The sequence below is a fragment of the Microtus pennsylvanicus genome, chromosome 11 (assembly GCF_037038515.1).
Source record: "Microtus pennsylvanicus isolate mMicPen1 chromosome 11, mMicPen1.hap1, whole genome shotgun sequence".
NCBI classification, from domain to species: Eukaryota; Metazoa; Chordata; class Mammalia; order Rodentia; family Cricetidae; genus Microtus; species Microtus pennsylvanicus.
This window is the reverse complement of record NC_134589.1, coordinates 103,562,671-103,580,298: the sequence shown is the minus strand read 5'-3', so window position 1 is coordinate 103,580,298 and position 17,628 is coordinate 103,562,671. Positions and strand designations below refer to the sequence as shown.

The window sequence follows — 17,628 nt, the reverse complement described above, 5'->3', positions numbered from 1 at the left end:
CCATGTATTGCTGACATGGATAGTTCAGAGTGGATAGTCCACAGAGAAGGAATACAGAAGCAGCTATGGAGGGACTCTGGGGAAAAAAAAGAAAAAAAGAAAAATCTGGCAGTGTGTATATGGGCTTGTGAATGGGTCTGGGGTTTCCTTTGGGGGGACAAGAATGTCCTAAAGTTAATTATGGTGGCTACAGTACATTAACAAATACCAGTTGACACAAACCAACAGGCATATGGTTCGTATTTGAATTATCGCCCAATAAAGGTTTTTGATTTTCTGTCTCAAACTCCCAGTGATCAACCTGCCTGAGCCTCCCAAGTGCTGAGATTGCAGGTGTGCATTACCACACTTAACATCTTATTAATATAACATTTATTAAAAACTATTATGATATGGTGTGCATGGTAGAACGTGTCGTTAATCCCAGCACCAAGAAAATGGATCTTTTTTGAGTTCAAGGCCTACCTAATCTACACAGAGAGTTCCAAGCCATCCAGGACTGCATAGCGAGACCTGTCTCAACCTCCATGACACCCTAATGGTGAGGGCCTCACTCCTCCCACATGAGAGACCAGATGTGAGTCGCCTTTAGACCAGAGTTCTCTTCTCTGACATTCAAGGATTTGAGGGTTTTCCTGCTTGGCCAGGAGAGGTGACTCAGCAGTTAAGAGCACTGACTGACTGGGTTTGATTCTCAGCACCCACACAGTGGCTCACGACTGTCTTTAACTCCAGTTCCAGAGGATCTGACTCCTTCTCTGGTCTCCTGCACACCGTACTCACATTTACACTCAAGTTCACATTTACATATACACTTAAAACAAAAATGAACAATAATAGAGTTCCCCACTAAATTTAGACTAAAATTCAAAACTACTCCTTCAAGGCCCTCCTTGAAGGGTGAGCAGCTCACTGCCTCACTTCCTATCTCTTACCCCAATTCCCTTGCCTAACCTGATCTGTCCTCAATAGCCTCGTCCTGAGGCCTTTGCACATACCTAGATAGTCTCTGGGTTGGCTCCTCCCCATGTCTATCAGTGCCTCGGAGAGGCTCCCAGAGCCTATGCTGAATCCTGACTGCATAAATCTGTCTTCTACCTCTACAGTTTAGGGTTCACTAAGAGAGGGATTTTCATATTATCTTGTCCCCAAGCCTGAACCTCTCCCCCTAAGTTCCATGTGAAGCCCTCACCCCCAGCCTCAGACTGTGACAATGTCTGAGGTGAGTCACCCTGCAATCAGGTGGCCCAACCTCCACTTTACTGCTTCCTTTACAAAGACCTGACTGTGAACCACGCATGGCGGTGCATGCCTGGAGCCCCAGCACTTTGCGAGAGGAACCCTGTGGGTGAAGGAGGGGTGAAGGATGTGAATGTGAAGAGAGGGACCTGAGCACAGCACAGCCCCACACTGTACAGCCAACTTCCAGACTCAAAGCTCTGACACAGGAATTGCTTTCAGGGGAAGGAGTGTAATATGGGCCTGCACTGGGTGGTTTTGGGGTCAACTTGACACAAGTTGGAGTCCTCAGAGGAGCGAGCCTCAGTTGAGAAAATGCTTCAACAAGATCTAGCTGTAAAGCATTTTCTCAGACAGTGAGAAAGCATGGTGGGTGGTGCCATGCCTGGGCTGCTGGTCCTTGGTACTTTAAGAAGGTGGGCTGAGCAAGCCAGGGAAAGCAAGGTAGGAAGCAGCTCCCCTCCACGGCCTCTGCATCAGCTCCTGTCTCTGAGAGCTTGCCCAGTCTGGGTTCCTGTCCTGACTTCCTTCAGTGATGAACAGCAATGCTGAAGAGCTTTTTGGTCATGGTGTCTCATCATAGCAATAGAAACCCTAACTAAGATAGGACCTGAGAAAGCAAAAGCACTTCACATACAGTAGGTGCTCCATAAATGCTCAAATGGCCAGGTAAATGGACAGCAAAAACATTTTTCTTAGTGACACCAAGGTCTCAGGCCAGCCCTTAGGACTGTAGGCTACCACCTGCAGGTTTCCCATTCATTGCCTCTGACGAGAGTTTTACCCCTGGGAAACTATGCAACGGGAGTGGCCATCTGAGGGCCATATTCCAAAGATCTACCTGGGATGTGTAGGATAGCATGCATGTCCCAGAGAGGATCTGGCTAGATGGGGGGGTCGTCAAACAAGTTTCAGACATTTTACAATAACTGTAACCAAAGCAGTTCATAGGGGTGTCCCTGTGGGCTGTAGAGCAGGCATTAGCTGGCATCATCTCTGTCAACTGCGGCCACTGCTCCCCAGATGCAGCTAACCAGAGGGTCCTCTGAGAGCCTGTGTGATTAATAGAATAGGAGGCTACCTGAGAAGGCTGCAGATGGTCCCCAATCTGCTAGTCACTGAGGCTGCTGGAGTCTAGCTTCCTAAGTCCCCCAGCAACCAAGTCTGCAGGGGCAGATTCAACTGGCACATAAACCTTGTACCAACAGCACAGGCCCAGGACAACAGGTGGGGTGCTATAACAGTCAGGTCTGCGGTGTCATGTACCAGGGGAAACAATACAGCTACAGTTATTAAGCACGCAGGATGTCCCATATACCCAAGACCACACTAATCACCAGCACATGCCAGGCTGGCCCTGCATTGCTCTTTGGAGGTGGCAGGGACAGAGACACAGCTAGGAGGGTCTTACGGAGGGGCCCTGAGCCACAAAGTTCTGAGGAACATGGCCACTATGCGTGTCCACACTCTATGAGCCTCATGCTTTTCTGGGCTACATCATGGCTGTCACTGGAACTCAGGCCCCTGGGAACAGAGAAAACTATAATTATTATTGTCCCCATTTTATTTATTTATTTATTTTAAAGATTTGTTTATTTATTTATTATATAGACAGCATTCCTTCCATGTATGACTGCAGGATTCCAGATCTCATTACAGATGGCTGTGAATCATCATGTGGTTGCTGGGAATTGAACTCAGGTGTCACGCCCCACCTCGTCCACCAAGGATGACGCGACCACCGGAGCTCTTCTCACTGCAGTTTATTCCAGGACTTTATTCACTTTCTCTCTCTTTTCCCCTCTCTCTCTCCTTCCTCTCTCTCTCTTCCCTTCTCTCCTTCCTCTCTTTCTCCTCGGGCAAACCTCTCACAGCCCTTAAGTAGGCATGGGCTGCCAATCCCGGATTGCCAGGTGGGCACTGCCCATAGGCCCATGCATATGCAAGCAGCTGAGTGATCAGGCATAAGTCAGACTTTAGCCATAGGAGTTGATTATACATCTCCATTAGGTGTGGCTCTATGCTGCTCGCTACACTCAGGACCTCTGGAAGAGCAGTCAGTGCTCTTAACCACTGAGCCATCTCTCCAGCCCTATTGTCCCCATTTTAGCCATTGAGGAGTCTAAAGTCCAGAGGAGAAAGTACTTTACAGGAAGGACAGAGACTAATCTTGAGTTCACAAAGCCAAAGCCCAACCCTGTGTACCTGGGTGTCAAGCGCTGAGAACCCTTTCTACCTGACCTGCAAGGTTAAGCAGGTTTATCCATTTGTCGGTCTCCCAAAGCCCAATGTGCTTGTCATCCAATACTCTCATGAACTGCACCCCCGGGGCACAGATAAACCCTCCCATAAGCAGCTATGATGATCAGAGTCAGTTCCTGAAAGTCCCCCTGCCGTCCTTACTGTCATCCTCTGAGGCCAGGTCCTGCTCAGCACTGGCATAGGTGCGCAGGAACTCAGCGAAGGCCCCATCCCGGTCTAGCAGCTCCTGGTAGGAACCCATCTCTGATATCTTGCCGCCACTCATAACAATGATGACATCCACTTGGGGCAGGGAACTGATGCCATGAGTGACCAGGATCCGTGTCTATAAGCAAAGCAGAGACCTGACCCCATCAGCACCATGAAGGAAACTGTCACAGCCCTGTAGATACTAGAGGTAGTTTGGATCTTGGGACCCAGTGGCATTGCTCAGGTTCAATGGTTTTGGGGGAACACACACACCACACATACACAATATCTCTCTCTCTCCTCTCTCTCCTTCTCTCCCTCCCTTCCTCTCTCCCTCTCACTGTCTCTCTGTCTCTCTCTGGAGGGCGCACCCTGTGTCAGGCAGAAGCAGCAGGGGACAAAGCCAGCAGAGCCCTTCTTGGACTCCAGAGAAGGAGACAAAATGAACCACAGGCTAGAACCAGTGCTGGAGGGGGCAGTGTGAAGAGAAGGTAATTCAGAGAGTTGGGAAGAACCATTTGAATAGGACACTCTAAGAGGGAGGCAAACACCACCCAAGAGTGTAGATGAAGGAACTGTGAGGTAACCACACAAATCTGCATTTGATAGTCCCACTGTGTTTGCAGTGCTAAGAACTAAATTCAAGTCCTGTGCACTTGAAGCAGGCACTCTACCACTGGGCTTCAACTCCAGCCCTTGTCTATGTAGGCCAGGTTATTCCAACCCTCTAATCTCAGCCTCCCCAGTGCTGAGCTAACAGGTGTACTCCACCATGCCTGACTCTGATGTTTGTGTTTTGCACAGTAACTTTCACTATCTTTCCACTCAAACAAACCCACCACAAAACCTGTCTATGCTGCGCAGTTCTGCCTGTGCTGGCATGCTGAACAAATACATGTGTACAGACTGTCAACAGATGATAGTCTCTTCTTCAAGAGCCAGGTTTTAACTGCCATTCTTTAGAAGTTGATACTCATAGCATACCATCTCTAAGGGAAAGGGTAGGAATATCTGCTTTGGTTTTGCTGTTTTTCCTCAAATCTCAGCATTCCTTCCTACACACATTGCTACTTTATAATCCGGAAGAACCAGTATGTTCCTCCATCATTCTTAAAAAAAAAAATCAAAACAAAACCCAGGATTACAGCCTCTGTATCCTCTCTGGCTAAGGCTGGCTGAGTCACCTTCCTGCCCCAAGCTCCACCCTCAGCCTCAGCCCTGCTTTCCACGGGGAAGGAATGAGGAAGAAAGGTCCTTTAACCAATGAGGAAATGGATTCAAGTGAGGACAATAACTCATCCTATAAAGACCTGGTAAGATACCTGCTGTGGGGAGCTGACAGATGGTTAGTTCATAAAGTGCTTGTCACACAAGGGCCTGAATTTGATCCCCAGAATCCATGTGAAAAAGGCAGACATGGTGGCAGACTCCTGTAGTTCTGTTACCAGGCAAGCAAAGACAGGAGGATCTTTTGGGGCAACATAGTTTAATCGGTGAGCTCTAGGTTCAGGAAGAGACCTTATCTTAGGAAGAGACCTTTTCTTAAAGAACAAGGTGCCTGAGCAAGGACACCCATGGTTGATTTCTGGTCTCTACCTGCATACATACATGCATGCGCACCAGTACATACTGATTTGTGTGACAGCTTGACACACGCTAGAGTCATGAGAAAGGAAGGAGCCTCAGTTGAGGAAATGCCTCCATGAGATTCAGCTGTAAGATGTTTTCTCAATTATGACCAATTGTGGAGGGCCCAGACCATGGTGGGTGGTACCACCCTGAGGCTGGCACCGGGTTCTGTTAGAAAGCAGGTTGGCTAGGCAATGCTGGCGCATGCCTTTAATCCCAGCACTAGGGAGGTAGAGGCGGCCAGATCTCTGTAAGTTCAAGACCAGTCAGTTCTACAAAGTAAGTTCCAGGACAATTAGAACTGTTACACAGAGAAACCCTATCTCGAAAAAAATAGGGAGAGAGAGAGAGAGAGAGAGAGAGAGAGAGAGAGAGAGAGATCAAACAGGCTGAGTAAAACATGGCCTCTGCATCACCTCCTGCATCCCTGCCCTGTTTGAGCTCCTGTCCTGGCTTCCTTCAGTGATGAATAACGATGCTGAACGCAAGCCAAATCAACCTTTTCCTCCAGAACTTACTTTTTAGCCATGGTGTTTGGTCACAGCAACAGAAACCCTAACTAAAACACATACATATTGTGCACACGTGAGCACACACACACAAAGCATGAAGGCAAGCCCAAGAATTGAGGACTTGTCCAGAGCGGCACTGCCAATTAACTGAATCCTGGTCCTGGAAGATACCTTGTTCTTCAGGAGGCCCATGGGACCAACCACCTTCTCAAAGATGTGCTTCCCAACATGTGCATCCACAGCCGAGAGGGGGTCGTCGAAGAGGTAGATGTCGGAGTTACAGTACACAGCTCGGGCCAGGCTCACACGCTGCTTCTGGCCCCCTGACAAGTTCACACCCTAGGAAGACAGTGAGGAGAGTGGGCATCTTGGGATCCTGAACAATCCTAAGGGACCCCAGAACCATACAAAACAAGAGTGGGGACAGAAGAGCTGCTGAGTGGGGTGCCTGACCCCCAACAAATGCTCAGAGAAGGGAAGCAGACAGTTGTGTCTGCTGGCATAGGTCTATCGGCCCAGCTACTCAGAGGCTGAGGCAGGAGGATGGCAAGTTCAAGACCAACCTAGGCAACATCTCAAGTGAAACATAAAAAGAGCGCTGAGGATGCAGCTCAGACCAAGTGCCTGGCTGCACAATGGTCTGGGTCTGGTCTCCAGTGCCACGAGAAAGAGGAGGTGGCGGCAGCTCATGACAGCCTACAGAAGCATCTGTAGAAGACACAGTGGGTGTGGCAAAGATACTACTTTCTGTGTACCTGTTATATTCTTGCACTGCAGATGACATCACTGCTGTTAGCAGCCAATCTGTGGTGCGCTTCACTCTGAGCTGCTATTCCTATTGCAGCCTCACAGAGAAGCTGACTGCTGCCAGAGTGCTGAGACCCAGCCAGTAGTGTGGAGGCAGGGTTCAGCACTGAGCAGCAGCAGTGACCACCACCATGACCACGTGACCACAACAGCGACCACCACCATGGCCACATGACACCTACTGAATAAACTGCCCAAACCTGTAAAGATGGACGCTCCCTTCCTGTGCAGCCTGCCCTGTCTTCCTGTGCTGAGGCTAGCCCTGCGCCTGCCCAGACACACTGTCTTCCTGTGCTGAGGCTGGTCTCAACACACCTATCTTTTCTTTGCAGTGCTAGGGATGAAGCTCGGGGCTTTGCACATACTAGACAAGTGCTCGACCACTAAGGCACACTGTTAGCCATTTTTTGTATTTTATTTTCAGATGGGGTCTTGCTAAGGTGGCCTCAAACTCATGATTCTGCTGCCTCAGCTTCCTGCATTCTGGGATGATGGGTCCAGCTACAAAGGTCCCTTCCAATGGCCCCTGGACACAGCTTACTGACCTGAAGGCAGATGTAGTACCCAAGATTTAGTCAATTCTTGACTCCCTCCAGACTTTGACACTAAAGCTGGAGGGGGACTGTGGCAGAAATTACTGCCAGCCTGGCACCAGAGGGTTAGCAAGTAACTCCCACTGGTCCATACCTGGCCTAGCTCCGGAGTAGGCACACAGTTCTAATCCATCCTATATGTTACAGACACCTTTTGTTGCCCTATGTGAATCTTGTCTGAAAGTTTCCCATGGATACAAAGTCAATGCAAAACTTGGTTTAGAAGGAACCTGGAAAACCATGGTACCTCATGAATCAGGCATTTGCACCTGGTGTTGTATTTTTGGAAACTTCATTCGGTTTGTTTTGAGATATGGAAATCTACTAGCTAAAGTGTAAATATAGGGAAAAGATAAAGATGCTGGGAGGCAAAGGGTAAGGCTTTTCACAGAGACTGAGCCCACTGCAGAGGCTAAGCTTGCTCTCCTGTGTCTCTGACCCCCGTGAACCACACATCACGCTGAGTTATCCACAAGGGAACAGTCCAGCGTCTCCGAGTACTAGATCTCAGCATTTATAAAATGGAGCAAGGCTGATGAGGTCCTGGAGACCCTGGCAATCCTGCCTTGGATCCCACACAATACTTAGACCCTTCAGTTTAGTTAACACCTCCAACCTGTAAAAGACATCATGTATCAAATAAACAAGGTGGATGGATCTTGGCTGGAGACTGGGAGCACACAAATCCAGCTCTCCCGAGAGGTCCCTGTCACTGTGACTGCAGACCTAGCACATACACAGGACAACCACTTGCACAGAACTGGGGGACACACCTAAGGCCCTCTTCAAAAGTGGGAGTGCAACAGGTGGCAAGAGGGACGTAAGAACCTCTGTCTCTTTGCTATGTGACTCAATCACAGGCAAGTCCCCTAACCTCTCTGAGCCTCCCTTTTGTCAGCCGCCCATCAGGGATCACATGAGTTGCTGTTCAGATGACGTAAGTTAAAAATGTTAGCATGGCAGCAGAGTGAAGAAGTGGGTGTCAGCTAGTCCAGAGCTGTTTGCATGGTCACTCACAGACACACCCCCAAGGTGCAATGTTTGCATCGTCACTCACAGACACACCCCCAAGGTGCAATGTTTGCATGGTCACTCACAGACACACCCCCAAGGTGCAATGTTTGCATCGTCACTCACAGACACACCCCCAAGGTGCACTGGATGACTGATGAGGGAATAACCTCTAGTGTCTTGTGCTGTGTTGGGAAAAGCACAGCACACCTTTTTATTTTTAAGAGTCTGAATCACTATTTGAAAGGATGCCACTTGGGAGGCTGTTGACACCTCAACTCAGACCACAGCACCAAGAGCCAGACGGGATAGACCCTTACCAAACCCACAGAGCTTGGCAAAAGGAGCAGAGCCACAGGCTGGAGACAGCAGGTGGAGGACAGCATTTTATGTGAAAGGCTCTGACAAAGTGCATATCTGTTTGTTACACAGCAGCAGCTGACAGTGACATGCTGTACCCATGCCATAACTCACCTTCTCACCAATCTCTGTCCGGTCCCCACTGGGCAAGATTTCCAGATCTGGGAGGAGGGCACAGGCTTCCAGCACTGCTTTGTAGTAGCGTTCCTTCAGGGGATGCCCAAACAAGATGTTCTCGCGGAGAGAGTCGTTCTGAATCCAAGCCTGCTGGGGCACATAGGCCACAGAGCCCTGTGTGGCAGGTAGTGGAGAGGAAAGACAGACAGACTTGATGAAAAGATAATAGCGTACACCTGGCTGCAAAAAGAGTCGGTCTCCTAAAACACACAGCAAGGGCAAGAAGAGAAGGGCATTGACCCAGGGGAAATCACAGACAAGGAAGAAATTGAATCCAGTTCTTTCGAGGTACAGAAAGGCTGGCTTGACTGGACATGGGTGACTAGGTGAAGGGGACCAGTTCACAAAGGGCTGATTTCATGCCCACCTTTATCAAAAAAGGCGGTGAAATGCCACAGAGGGTTCTAAAGTAAGGGAACAGAAATCAATGACCTAAATTTGGATCTAAAATTTGAGAAAAATGATTCAATTGCTATTCTAACACTCCAGCTCCTATGAGCCCTAATTGTCAGGACACCCAGTTGTAAACCTCACAAGATATTCAGCTGCAGGCCGTGTCTTCCAAAACATGGGGAAAACTAATGTTTTCAATACACTTTCTGAAATTACCAACTACAAATAGTTCTTGGACTGGAAACATCAGTGCCTGGGATGGTAGGAACCCAGGAATTAAGAAACACAATGCAACATCAATACCCAAACATGATGAGCAATTTCCCTTTGTCAACCCTGTTCATGTTGCCTGTCCACTACTTGGAAGAAAAACAGGACACATTCATAAGCAACAGGTATTTGCCTGGACCCAGAAACTGTCCACTTATGTCTAAAAGGGCACCGAATCAGCAAAGAAAGGATCTGAATTGAAAGCAAACAGTGACTGAAGTCCACATCCCCAAACTTGAGTTCCCAGAAGAGGATGCAGGGGACAGACAGGTCCAGGCTGGCTAAAGTAAAATAGTTGGTGTTTTGTTTTTCTGTTTTGTTTTTCCTCTCTGGCCTCTCCAGAGGCTGCTGTAAGGAACTGATTTGCACAGCAGGCAAAGATCTGAGAGGGAAAAAGGTGCTCGTGGGAAGGGCTCAAGGGACTTTTTCTTTTAGCAGCCTGTAACGCTTCAAAGTTCAGCTCAGCTCAAGTGTGCTGCACCTCAAATCTCTAATTCCACACTCTTCCCCTCCAGGCCCATTCTAAGAACTCAGCTAACACTAAGGATTCAAACTGTGTTTCGTAGACCAGGCTCTGAGATTATTCTGGCCACATCAATCAGCACTGGTTACATCCTATTTACAGCATGAGACACAAAGATTCAAGAGAAAGAAGCCAGAAGGTTCCATCAACAGAAGCTACAGGGTGAAGTGAGAGTGGAGGAGTTTTCACCCTCCCTCCGTCCTGACATTTTCAGGTAGATGTATCATGGTACTTTGGTTAAATTCACCCTAGTGCCCCTCCCTCCAACAGGCCCCCTTCTGCTTTCCAGCCACACACACACACACACACACACACACACACACACAGGAGTAGTATTCAGTAGGGAAAATGATTAGGGCTGGAGATCACCACATGAAGTGAAATAAGGCAAATTCAGAAGGTGGGAGCCACAAATGCTCTCTCCTCTGCAGCGTATCTGGGTATTCACAGCCTGTTCACTGAGCAGCTACCACACTGCACACTAGACGAAGAGCTGGGTGGGGCAAAGCAAGGAGTGGCTGTCACTGAAACCTTGCCTTCCTAGAGGAGCAGAGAGAATGGAGAATGGGGGGCTGCTCCCTTGGACAGTCTGTGAGAGACACTGGGCTGAGCCTTCCTCCCAGACCATCTCTCCCCAGCCTGGCCCCATCCTACCTTGAGAGTCACGTGTCCCTCCACCTTGTCCATCTCAGCCAGCAGGGCTGACAACAGAGATGACTTCCCGCAGCCTACCTGGCCCACCACGGCCACAAGAGCTCCTTCAGGGATGGAGAAGTTGATGCTGCAAGGACACAATGAGGAGCCTGAATCACACAGTCCCCTATGCTCTCCAGCTGCTGAGGGTGGCTGTGAGTCTGTGCGGCAAGGTGGACCATGGCCTGAGGGGCTCAATGTAAATGCATCATGAAGCCTGGCCAACACAGAGCCCAAGGGCTGTCACGCAAGAGATGACAGAGGGCAGTCACCTCTTGGTTTACAACACTGTTCCCAACAACAAACCCCCTTCAGTTGAACTCAAATTCTCAGGCACCTGGGACTGGCTGAGAAAATCCAGAGGACAGAATACCAGGGTGACAGGCCAGGCCTGGAAGAATGTTCAGGACTCTGAGGGGCTGAACTCCCACAACTCAGGAGGCAGATCTCTACAAGTTTGAGGCCAAACTTCACTAAGTTAGTGAAGACTACATAGTGAGGCTCTGCCTAAAACCAAGTGCAGAAACATGAGCTATAAATTCTACAGCTAGACTAGCATGTCTCCTGCAGCTGACAGCTCGGTACACTGGCCTTCATGCTCAGGTGGGGCACACAGGCATCCCAGGCCCCCAGGCAGAGGTCCTTCTGATCCCTGGGCAAACCACATGCATCAACTACTCAATTCTTTTGTGTAGGCAAACATGTGAGTGGGTTAGAGGGCAAGTCAGGTGTTTCTCGGGTGCATCCACCTTGTTTTTAGAGACAGAGTCTCTCACTGGCTATTGGTCCTGTTTCTGCCTCCCCAGTGCTGGGAGGACATGGGTGTCAGCATGCTAAGCTTTTGCCACACGGGTTGAGGGCCACATTCATGCCTTTGCACACTGAGTAATCTCACTAGCCCCTAGACCACTCACGGCTATTGAGTCTTTTGTGCTGCACTGTGAGGGGCAGGGACATGGGACCACCCTGTGCAGGGCACCCAGGGAGGCAGCTCCTCCCTTCTTCCAAGGGAGACCAGGATATTCTTACAGGCTAAGGGGAGGCAAAGGTTAAACATAAAAGGTTGGGGATTCAAAGTGGCAGGTGAAAGGACCAGGGACCCTGAGTGCCAGGATGTGGGGAGTGCAGTACAGGCACAGGAAAGAGATACTACAAAAGAATCAGGCAGGATTTAAGTCAGTCCTAAGGAAGATCTTACACCCTGAGTAGTTAGAAGTAGAAAGGAAGTTTCTGTCTCTGAAGAGTCTGCTCTGTGATTGATAAAATACAGCAGGCAAACTGCCACGTCAGAAAAGAATTGTTCAGGGCACAAAGGACAAAAATGGCTCAGAAAAAGTCCCCTTGGCCTTGTATTTTGGATTCCTTAAGGAGATTAGATCACTAAGCAAGCACAGTCACAGTGAATGAGAGGCACAAAAGAGGTGTCCAGGGAATAGGGACAGGGCAGGTATGTTATAGACAGATAAGGGCATTGCTAAGACAGGAACGCTTCAACAGGGACCCGGCCTGGACACCAGAATACCCTGTGCCTCCATGCACTGTCACTGGCTCAGAGAGAAGCACCAAGCCCAATCTGGGCCAATAGGAGGTATGCAGGAAGTCTGAGCATGGGGCAACTCAGATTAACAGCAGAGTTCTGCGGGCTCCTGAGGTCTTCTCAATTCCCCAAACCCCAATTCTTGTGACCCAGAAGCATGACTTCCTGTCACAATCAGAAGCGACACCTATACCAAGAACCTTCTGAGTTGTTCCTCACAACAGCCCAAGCAGTTGTAATTGAACCCTTTTCCAGATGGGTAAACTGAGGCTCAGAAAGACAAAAGTTAGAGTCACAGAGGTGGGGAGTCTGCCTCCCAGGCTTACCCATTCAGTGTGGGAGATTCACCCCTAGCCCATGTGAACGTTCCATTCTTCACAGTGATGCTATTCATCCCCCCACCTAGAAAACATCAGAAACAATATGTTAGGAATCACGCATGGCAACAGGCACACATTCAGATGTCCTGCTCTGGTCTCCTGCAGAAGCCGAGGACCCTCACTGGTTACTCAGTGCTTGAGGTCACCCTCCTTGACCTCAGACTGGAAGTGGAAGGAAAAAAGAGTTGTACCCTCATGTAAACCTCCCTCCACCAAGGTAACTACCATCACACCCATCAACACACTCCAGGTTCTAGGCTGTCGTTTAGTTTAAAGCTAGAGCCTTTACCCTGCAACTCTTGGATTCTAGGACAGCTTTGCTTTTTGCTCCCCTCCCTTAGCCATTCCACCCTGCCCGCCTCCCAGAAGGTCAATCTTTCTACAACTTCGGGGACAATCAACTGAAAAAACAATCTAGGGGAAACCTGCTAGGGAACAGGAAGGTGTGGGAGAGGGGACTTGTACAATGCCTACACTATAAGGTTCGAATTCCTGATGGTTCTGCCCTGCTCCATTGACTGTCTCCCCTTGTTTTCCTTTTACTTCTGTCTTCTTTTTTTTTAAGTCCACGAATTAACAGCCACCTTTAAAGTTGCCAGAAACACTTCTGAGGTAAGTTCCATAGACAAAACCCCCTGGTAAGAGGAGGTTGTTAGTTAAATTAAACTACCTGCAGCTCCCCAAGAGGTGGGAGCTGCACCCTCACAGAAGAGGAAGTAGGCTGTGCCTCTCCAAGAACCAGCCCGAAGCTGCAGCAGTCACACTGCACAGACAGACAAGGCTGCACGGTGATTGACACCCAGAAGCAGGACTGGCCCTGACTCAGTGGCACTTGCAGAGAATTGCGCAGCTTGGCTGTAGGAGCTCTGATGGCTGTCTTGGCTTGGGAGTCCACAGTGTTCCCACACCCAAAGAGCCTGAGGACAGCGGAAAACTGAACAGCAGAGTTCCAGCACCTGCTCGGACTACAGTTCTCAAAAAGGGACAAGGAGATACGTGGCAATGCCTGGAGACAATTTTGCCTGTCACACTGGGATAACTGCTATGATATGTGGTAGGGAGATGTCAGGCACACTACTCAGCACCCACAGGCTGTCCTCAACAAGAACTGTGAGCCTCAAGCACCCACTGATAACCTTCAAAGGACAGCAGTCACCGGTGATACGCCCACTAGGCTCCTGGCACTACATACACCTCACCATCGATGGCCAGACACTGTCTTCATTCCTGTTTACTGGGCTCTGAGCCAGAGGGTATAAGTTTGAACCCCAGTGCTATCACTTCCCAGCTGGACAGTCTCTCTGAGCCTGCTGGTGGCACCACCCTGGACCACTGCAGTAGTGGGCACATGCACAAAGAGGCCTGAGAACAAGGGCTGAGAGTAGAGCAGGTACTCGGGAAATCTCAGCCCCAAACTTACCTGCTGGGTGCCCAGGCTGAGCCTGGCTCCTACTCTAAGGCTCTACACTGTGTGTTCAAACTATATAAACACACCAGAAAAGGTTCACCACTGCTGGAGCCACCAGCAGTAACTGCAAAGATCCCAGCTCAGGGGCCAGCCAGAAAAATCAACTAGTCTATGAAATAAATCCAGTGGTAAAAATCCATAAGATACCTGGCTGGGCCTAATGGCACAGTCTTGCACACCTAGCTGTTCAGGAGGCTAAAGATCAAATATTTGGCCAGTCTAGGCAACTTAAACCCTGTCTCAAAAAGTAAAAAGTAGACAGAGGCTCAATAGTAGAGCACTTGCCTAGCTATGTGTGAAGTCCTGTGTTTAATCCCTAGCAATAAATTAATCAATCAATTAAAAACATCCAATGAAAGATCCAATGAGGAAAACGAAATTCTGAATGCACAGACACAGGCAGAAGCAGAAACTGGGCTACTCCTCACCTAAGAAGAACCAATGCCCTGGTTGAAAAGCCCAAAGTTCTCAATCACAGTGAAGGAGGGCAAGGACAAGAAAACAGCAAAGCCTCTTCCTGTCCCCTCTGCTGAGGCCTAGCCCGCCCAGGGTCTTGTAGGCAAAGCCAGGTCCTGGAGGGGCCAGGATAAGGACTCAAAGTGGGTAGAGGAAAGGCACCCACCATCCTTGACGGGCCACCGCTCGATGCTGTCTGGTTCCAGCTCCTCGTGAGACAGAAAGATCCTGAGACGTTTGAGGGAGACGCTGGCCTGGAGAAGCAAACACAGGGTGTGTCACCCTAACACCTGCCAGCCTGCACCTGGTGCCCACAGGAGTCAGCATATGAAGGGCATACTGCCTCATGCAGGGGGACTTGGGAAGGAAGAACCTCAACGCTGGCAGTTTGACTTCAACAAATTACTGAGTTCTGGGACCTAATTATGGACAGACAACACGTGATGCAGTGCATATGGGCAAAAGGTGTAAGTTTGCTTAAAAATCCTTCAGTTCAGGCCAAGCGGTGGTAGTGCACAGCTTTAATCCCACCATTGGGGAGGCAGAGGCAGGCAGATCTCTGTGAGTTCAAGGCCAGGCTGGTCTACAGAGTTAGTTCCAGGACAGCAAGGCTCTTATACAGAGAAACCGTGTCTCAAAAAAAAAAATCAAAGAAAAAGAAATCCTTCAGTTCAGAAGAGGGATAGATGGAAAGAGAAAGAGGGAAAGGGAGAGACATCCTCAGAGATTCCAAAGAGTGGATCAGGACACAAACGCAGAATATGAAATTGAAGAAGCAGGCTAAGACCTGTGTTTTTTAAATATCAGCTAAAAGAGGCCATAGGAACATAGAATATTCCAGAAAGATTCTCTGAGATTAAAAGGTAAGTCTTGAGGTAAAAATCCATACCTCCTAATCCCAGAACTTCTGAGGCCAAGATGTAAAGAATATGAATTCCAAGCCAGCCTGGGCTAGAGTTGAACTCTAGGCCAACCTAGGCTACAAAGCCAGGCATTCTGTTTCTTTCTCAGGGTGGAATCAAATGACTGCAGACTGCTGAAACAGGAGCTGTGCTGGGACCCCACTGGGTCCTCCACAACACAGCAACATGAGCTACTTGAAAAGGCTACTCAGTCAGTCAATCAGGGGGGCAGTTTGGGTCCAAATGACACTGAGGAATCTGTGTGTACCATGGCCCTGAGTCTCCATTCCCCTCCTGGCTCCCTGTCACCCACACACCTGCACAATTTTGCTAATGACCATGCTGACAGCTCCCATGCCCACTCCTGGTCCCCACTGTCCCCTACACGTCTGCATGATGCTACTGACGACCATGGGAGGATTCTGAGAGCCCCGGTGTTACCCTTCCAGCCCCCTCTGTCCAATACACACCTGCACAATGCTGCTGATGACCATGGGCAGGATGTTGAGTGGGAAGCGCAAGATATTGAACAGGGCTAGGGACACGAAGGCTTTCTTTGCATCTAGGATGTTGTTCTTATCCACTGTCACATAGACAGCAAAGGTCGACAGAGCCACCTGCAAACAGAGCAAAGCATTGAATGAAGAAGTCATGGCTGCACCATCCCCAGAAGGGGAATTCAGTCAAGTCACACCTCTCCTTGAGGCTTAAAAGGTAAAAAGCCCAAGAAGGGTGCAAAGGGGCAGGTGCAGAGGCAGCATTCCTGTATCATAAAGAATGAACCAGAGCCAAGCAGCAGTGGCGCACGCCTTTAATCCCAGCACTCGGGAGGCAGAGTCTGGCGGATCTCTGTGAGTCTGAGGCCAGCCTGGTCTACAGAGCTAGTTCCAGGACAGGCTCCAAAGCCACAGAGAAACCCTGTCACAAAAAAAAATAAATAAATAAAAATAAAAAAAATAAAAATAAATGAACCAGAAGGATGGATAATCAGGAGCCAAACACCTGGTCACTGTGGTTAAGTATTCCTGGCATGCAGGTGGCCCTGGAGTCCATTCCTAACAGCACAAAACTGCAGCTCAGGGAGTAAAGAGCACTCGTGGCCTGCATGAAGCTCTGAGCTCACCCCAGCACTGCATGAACCAGCTAGAGTGGAGCATATCTGCAATTCCAGCACTGGAGAGGAGCCAGGAGTGAAGCTTGATTAATAAAAACTCAGAGACAGAAATTGGGGTTCACCCTGAAGATCAGAAAAGCAAAACAGCCACTGGAGGATCAGAAACATAAGGTATCCCCAGCTACAGAGGGAGTTCAAGGCCAACCTGGGTTATAACAGACCCAGTTTCAAAAACAACGAAAGTCAGAAGTCCCAGCAGTGAGGATGGAGTCTGGCAGACTGGTCACACTTCAAGAACAGTTGGTAGTGTCTTTTGGTAGTTAACTTCATTCTTTGTCTGGAGAAAGAAAAGTCCTGAACAATCCCAGAGAGTGACTTGGCTCAACAGGGGATAAGTACCTGATGACTATGAATCCCCATGTCCTGCCTTTGCTGCTCAGAGAGGAGACATCCTGGTGCCATCTAATAGGTAGCCACAGGGTCCCTTGGGGGGAGGGGTCCTCGAGGACATAACTACCAAAAGCAATTCGGAAAAGCATATATATGGCAGAGAGACAAGCCTGGTCCTGGAGCTACAAAAGGCTGGGCATAACCTGAGCAGGAGCAGCCATGCACATCTACGCCATCTCAATGCCTAGGGACAGGTCTGTCCTGTCCCTTTAAGAGACAAGCCCCACTCCCTCTGCTTCAGGCCTGAGCTCTCTTCCTTTCCCTCTCCGAAAGAGGTGGCTGCTGCCCTGGTTCCTCTCCTCCCCTCTCTCTGGTTCGTTCTCTCTCTCTCTCTCTCTCTCTCTCTCTCTCTCTCTCTCTCTCTCTCTCTCCCCTTTCCCCTTCCATAACCCACTAAATAAATATTCCACCTCTCTCTGCATAGTGTGACTATGGGTCTGTCTCTCCGTGCCTAGGACCCGCTGGCCCTCATGGTCTGCTGGCCACTCAGGGGCTCCCTTCTGGGACCCAGCTGCCTTATGGCCTGCCACAGTCTCAGGACCCGCTACCCACCACCACTCGGGGAACTGCAGTGTGGTCTCATGGCCCGCTGCCCACTGCCACCACTTGGGGGCAGCGCAGCGTTTTTATTTAAACCATTACACTAGGAGCCAGTGGCCCTAT

The 17,628-nt window shown here is 49.4% G+C and overlaps 1 protein-coding gene across 1 annotated transcript in view; it reads right to left on the bottom strand.

The window, feature by feature from the left end:
- Abcc1 (ATP binding cassette subfamily C member 1 (ABCC1 blood group)) overlaps positions 1-17,628 on the bottom strand; it is a 151,980-nt gene that overhangs the window by 24,078 nt on the left and 110,274 nt on the right. Inside the window, exons 13-19 of the mRNA XM_075942117.1 lie at positions 15,872-16,018; positions 14,666-14,753; positions 12,522-12,597; positions 10,620-10,746; positions 8,717-8,893; positions 6,003-6,170; positions 3,643-3,826 (exon numbers count right to left, since the gene is read on the bottom strand). Of these exons, the coding sequence (XP_075798232.1) occupies positions 3,643-3,826; positions 6,003-6,170; positions 8,717-8,893; positions 10,620-10,746; positions 12,522-12,597; positions 14,666-14,753; positions 15,872-16,018 (967 nt within the window). The remainder of the gene's footprint in view (positions 1-3,642; positions 3,827-6,002; positions 6,171-8,716; positions 8,894-10,619; positions 10,747-12,521; positions 12,598-14,665; positions 14,754-15,871; positions 16,019-17,628) is intronic.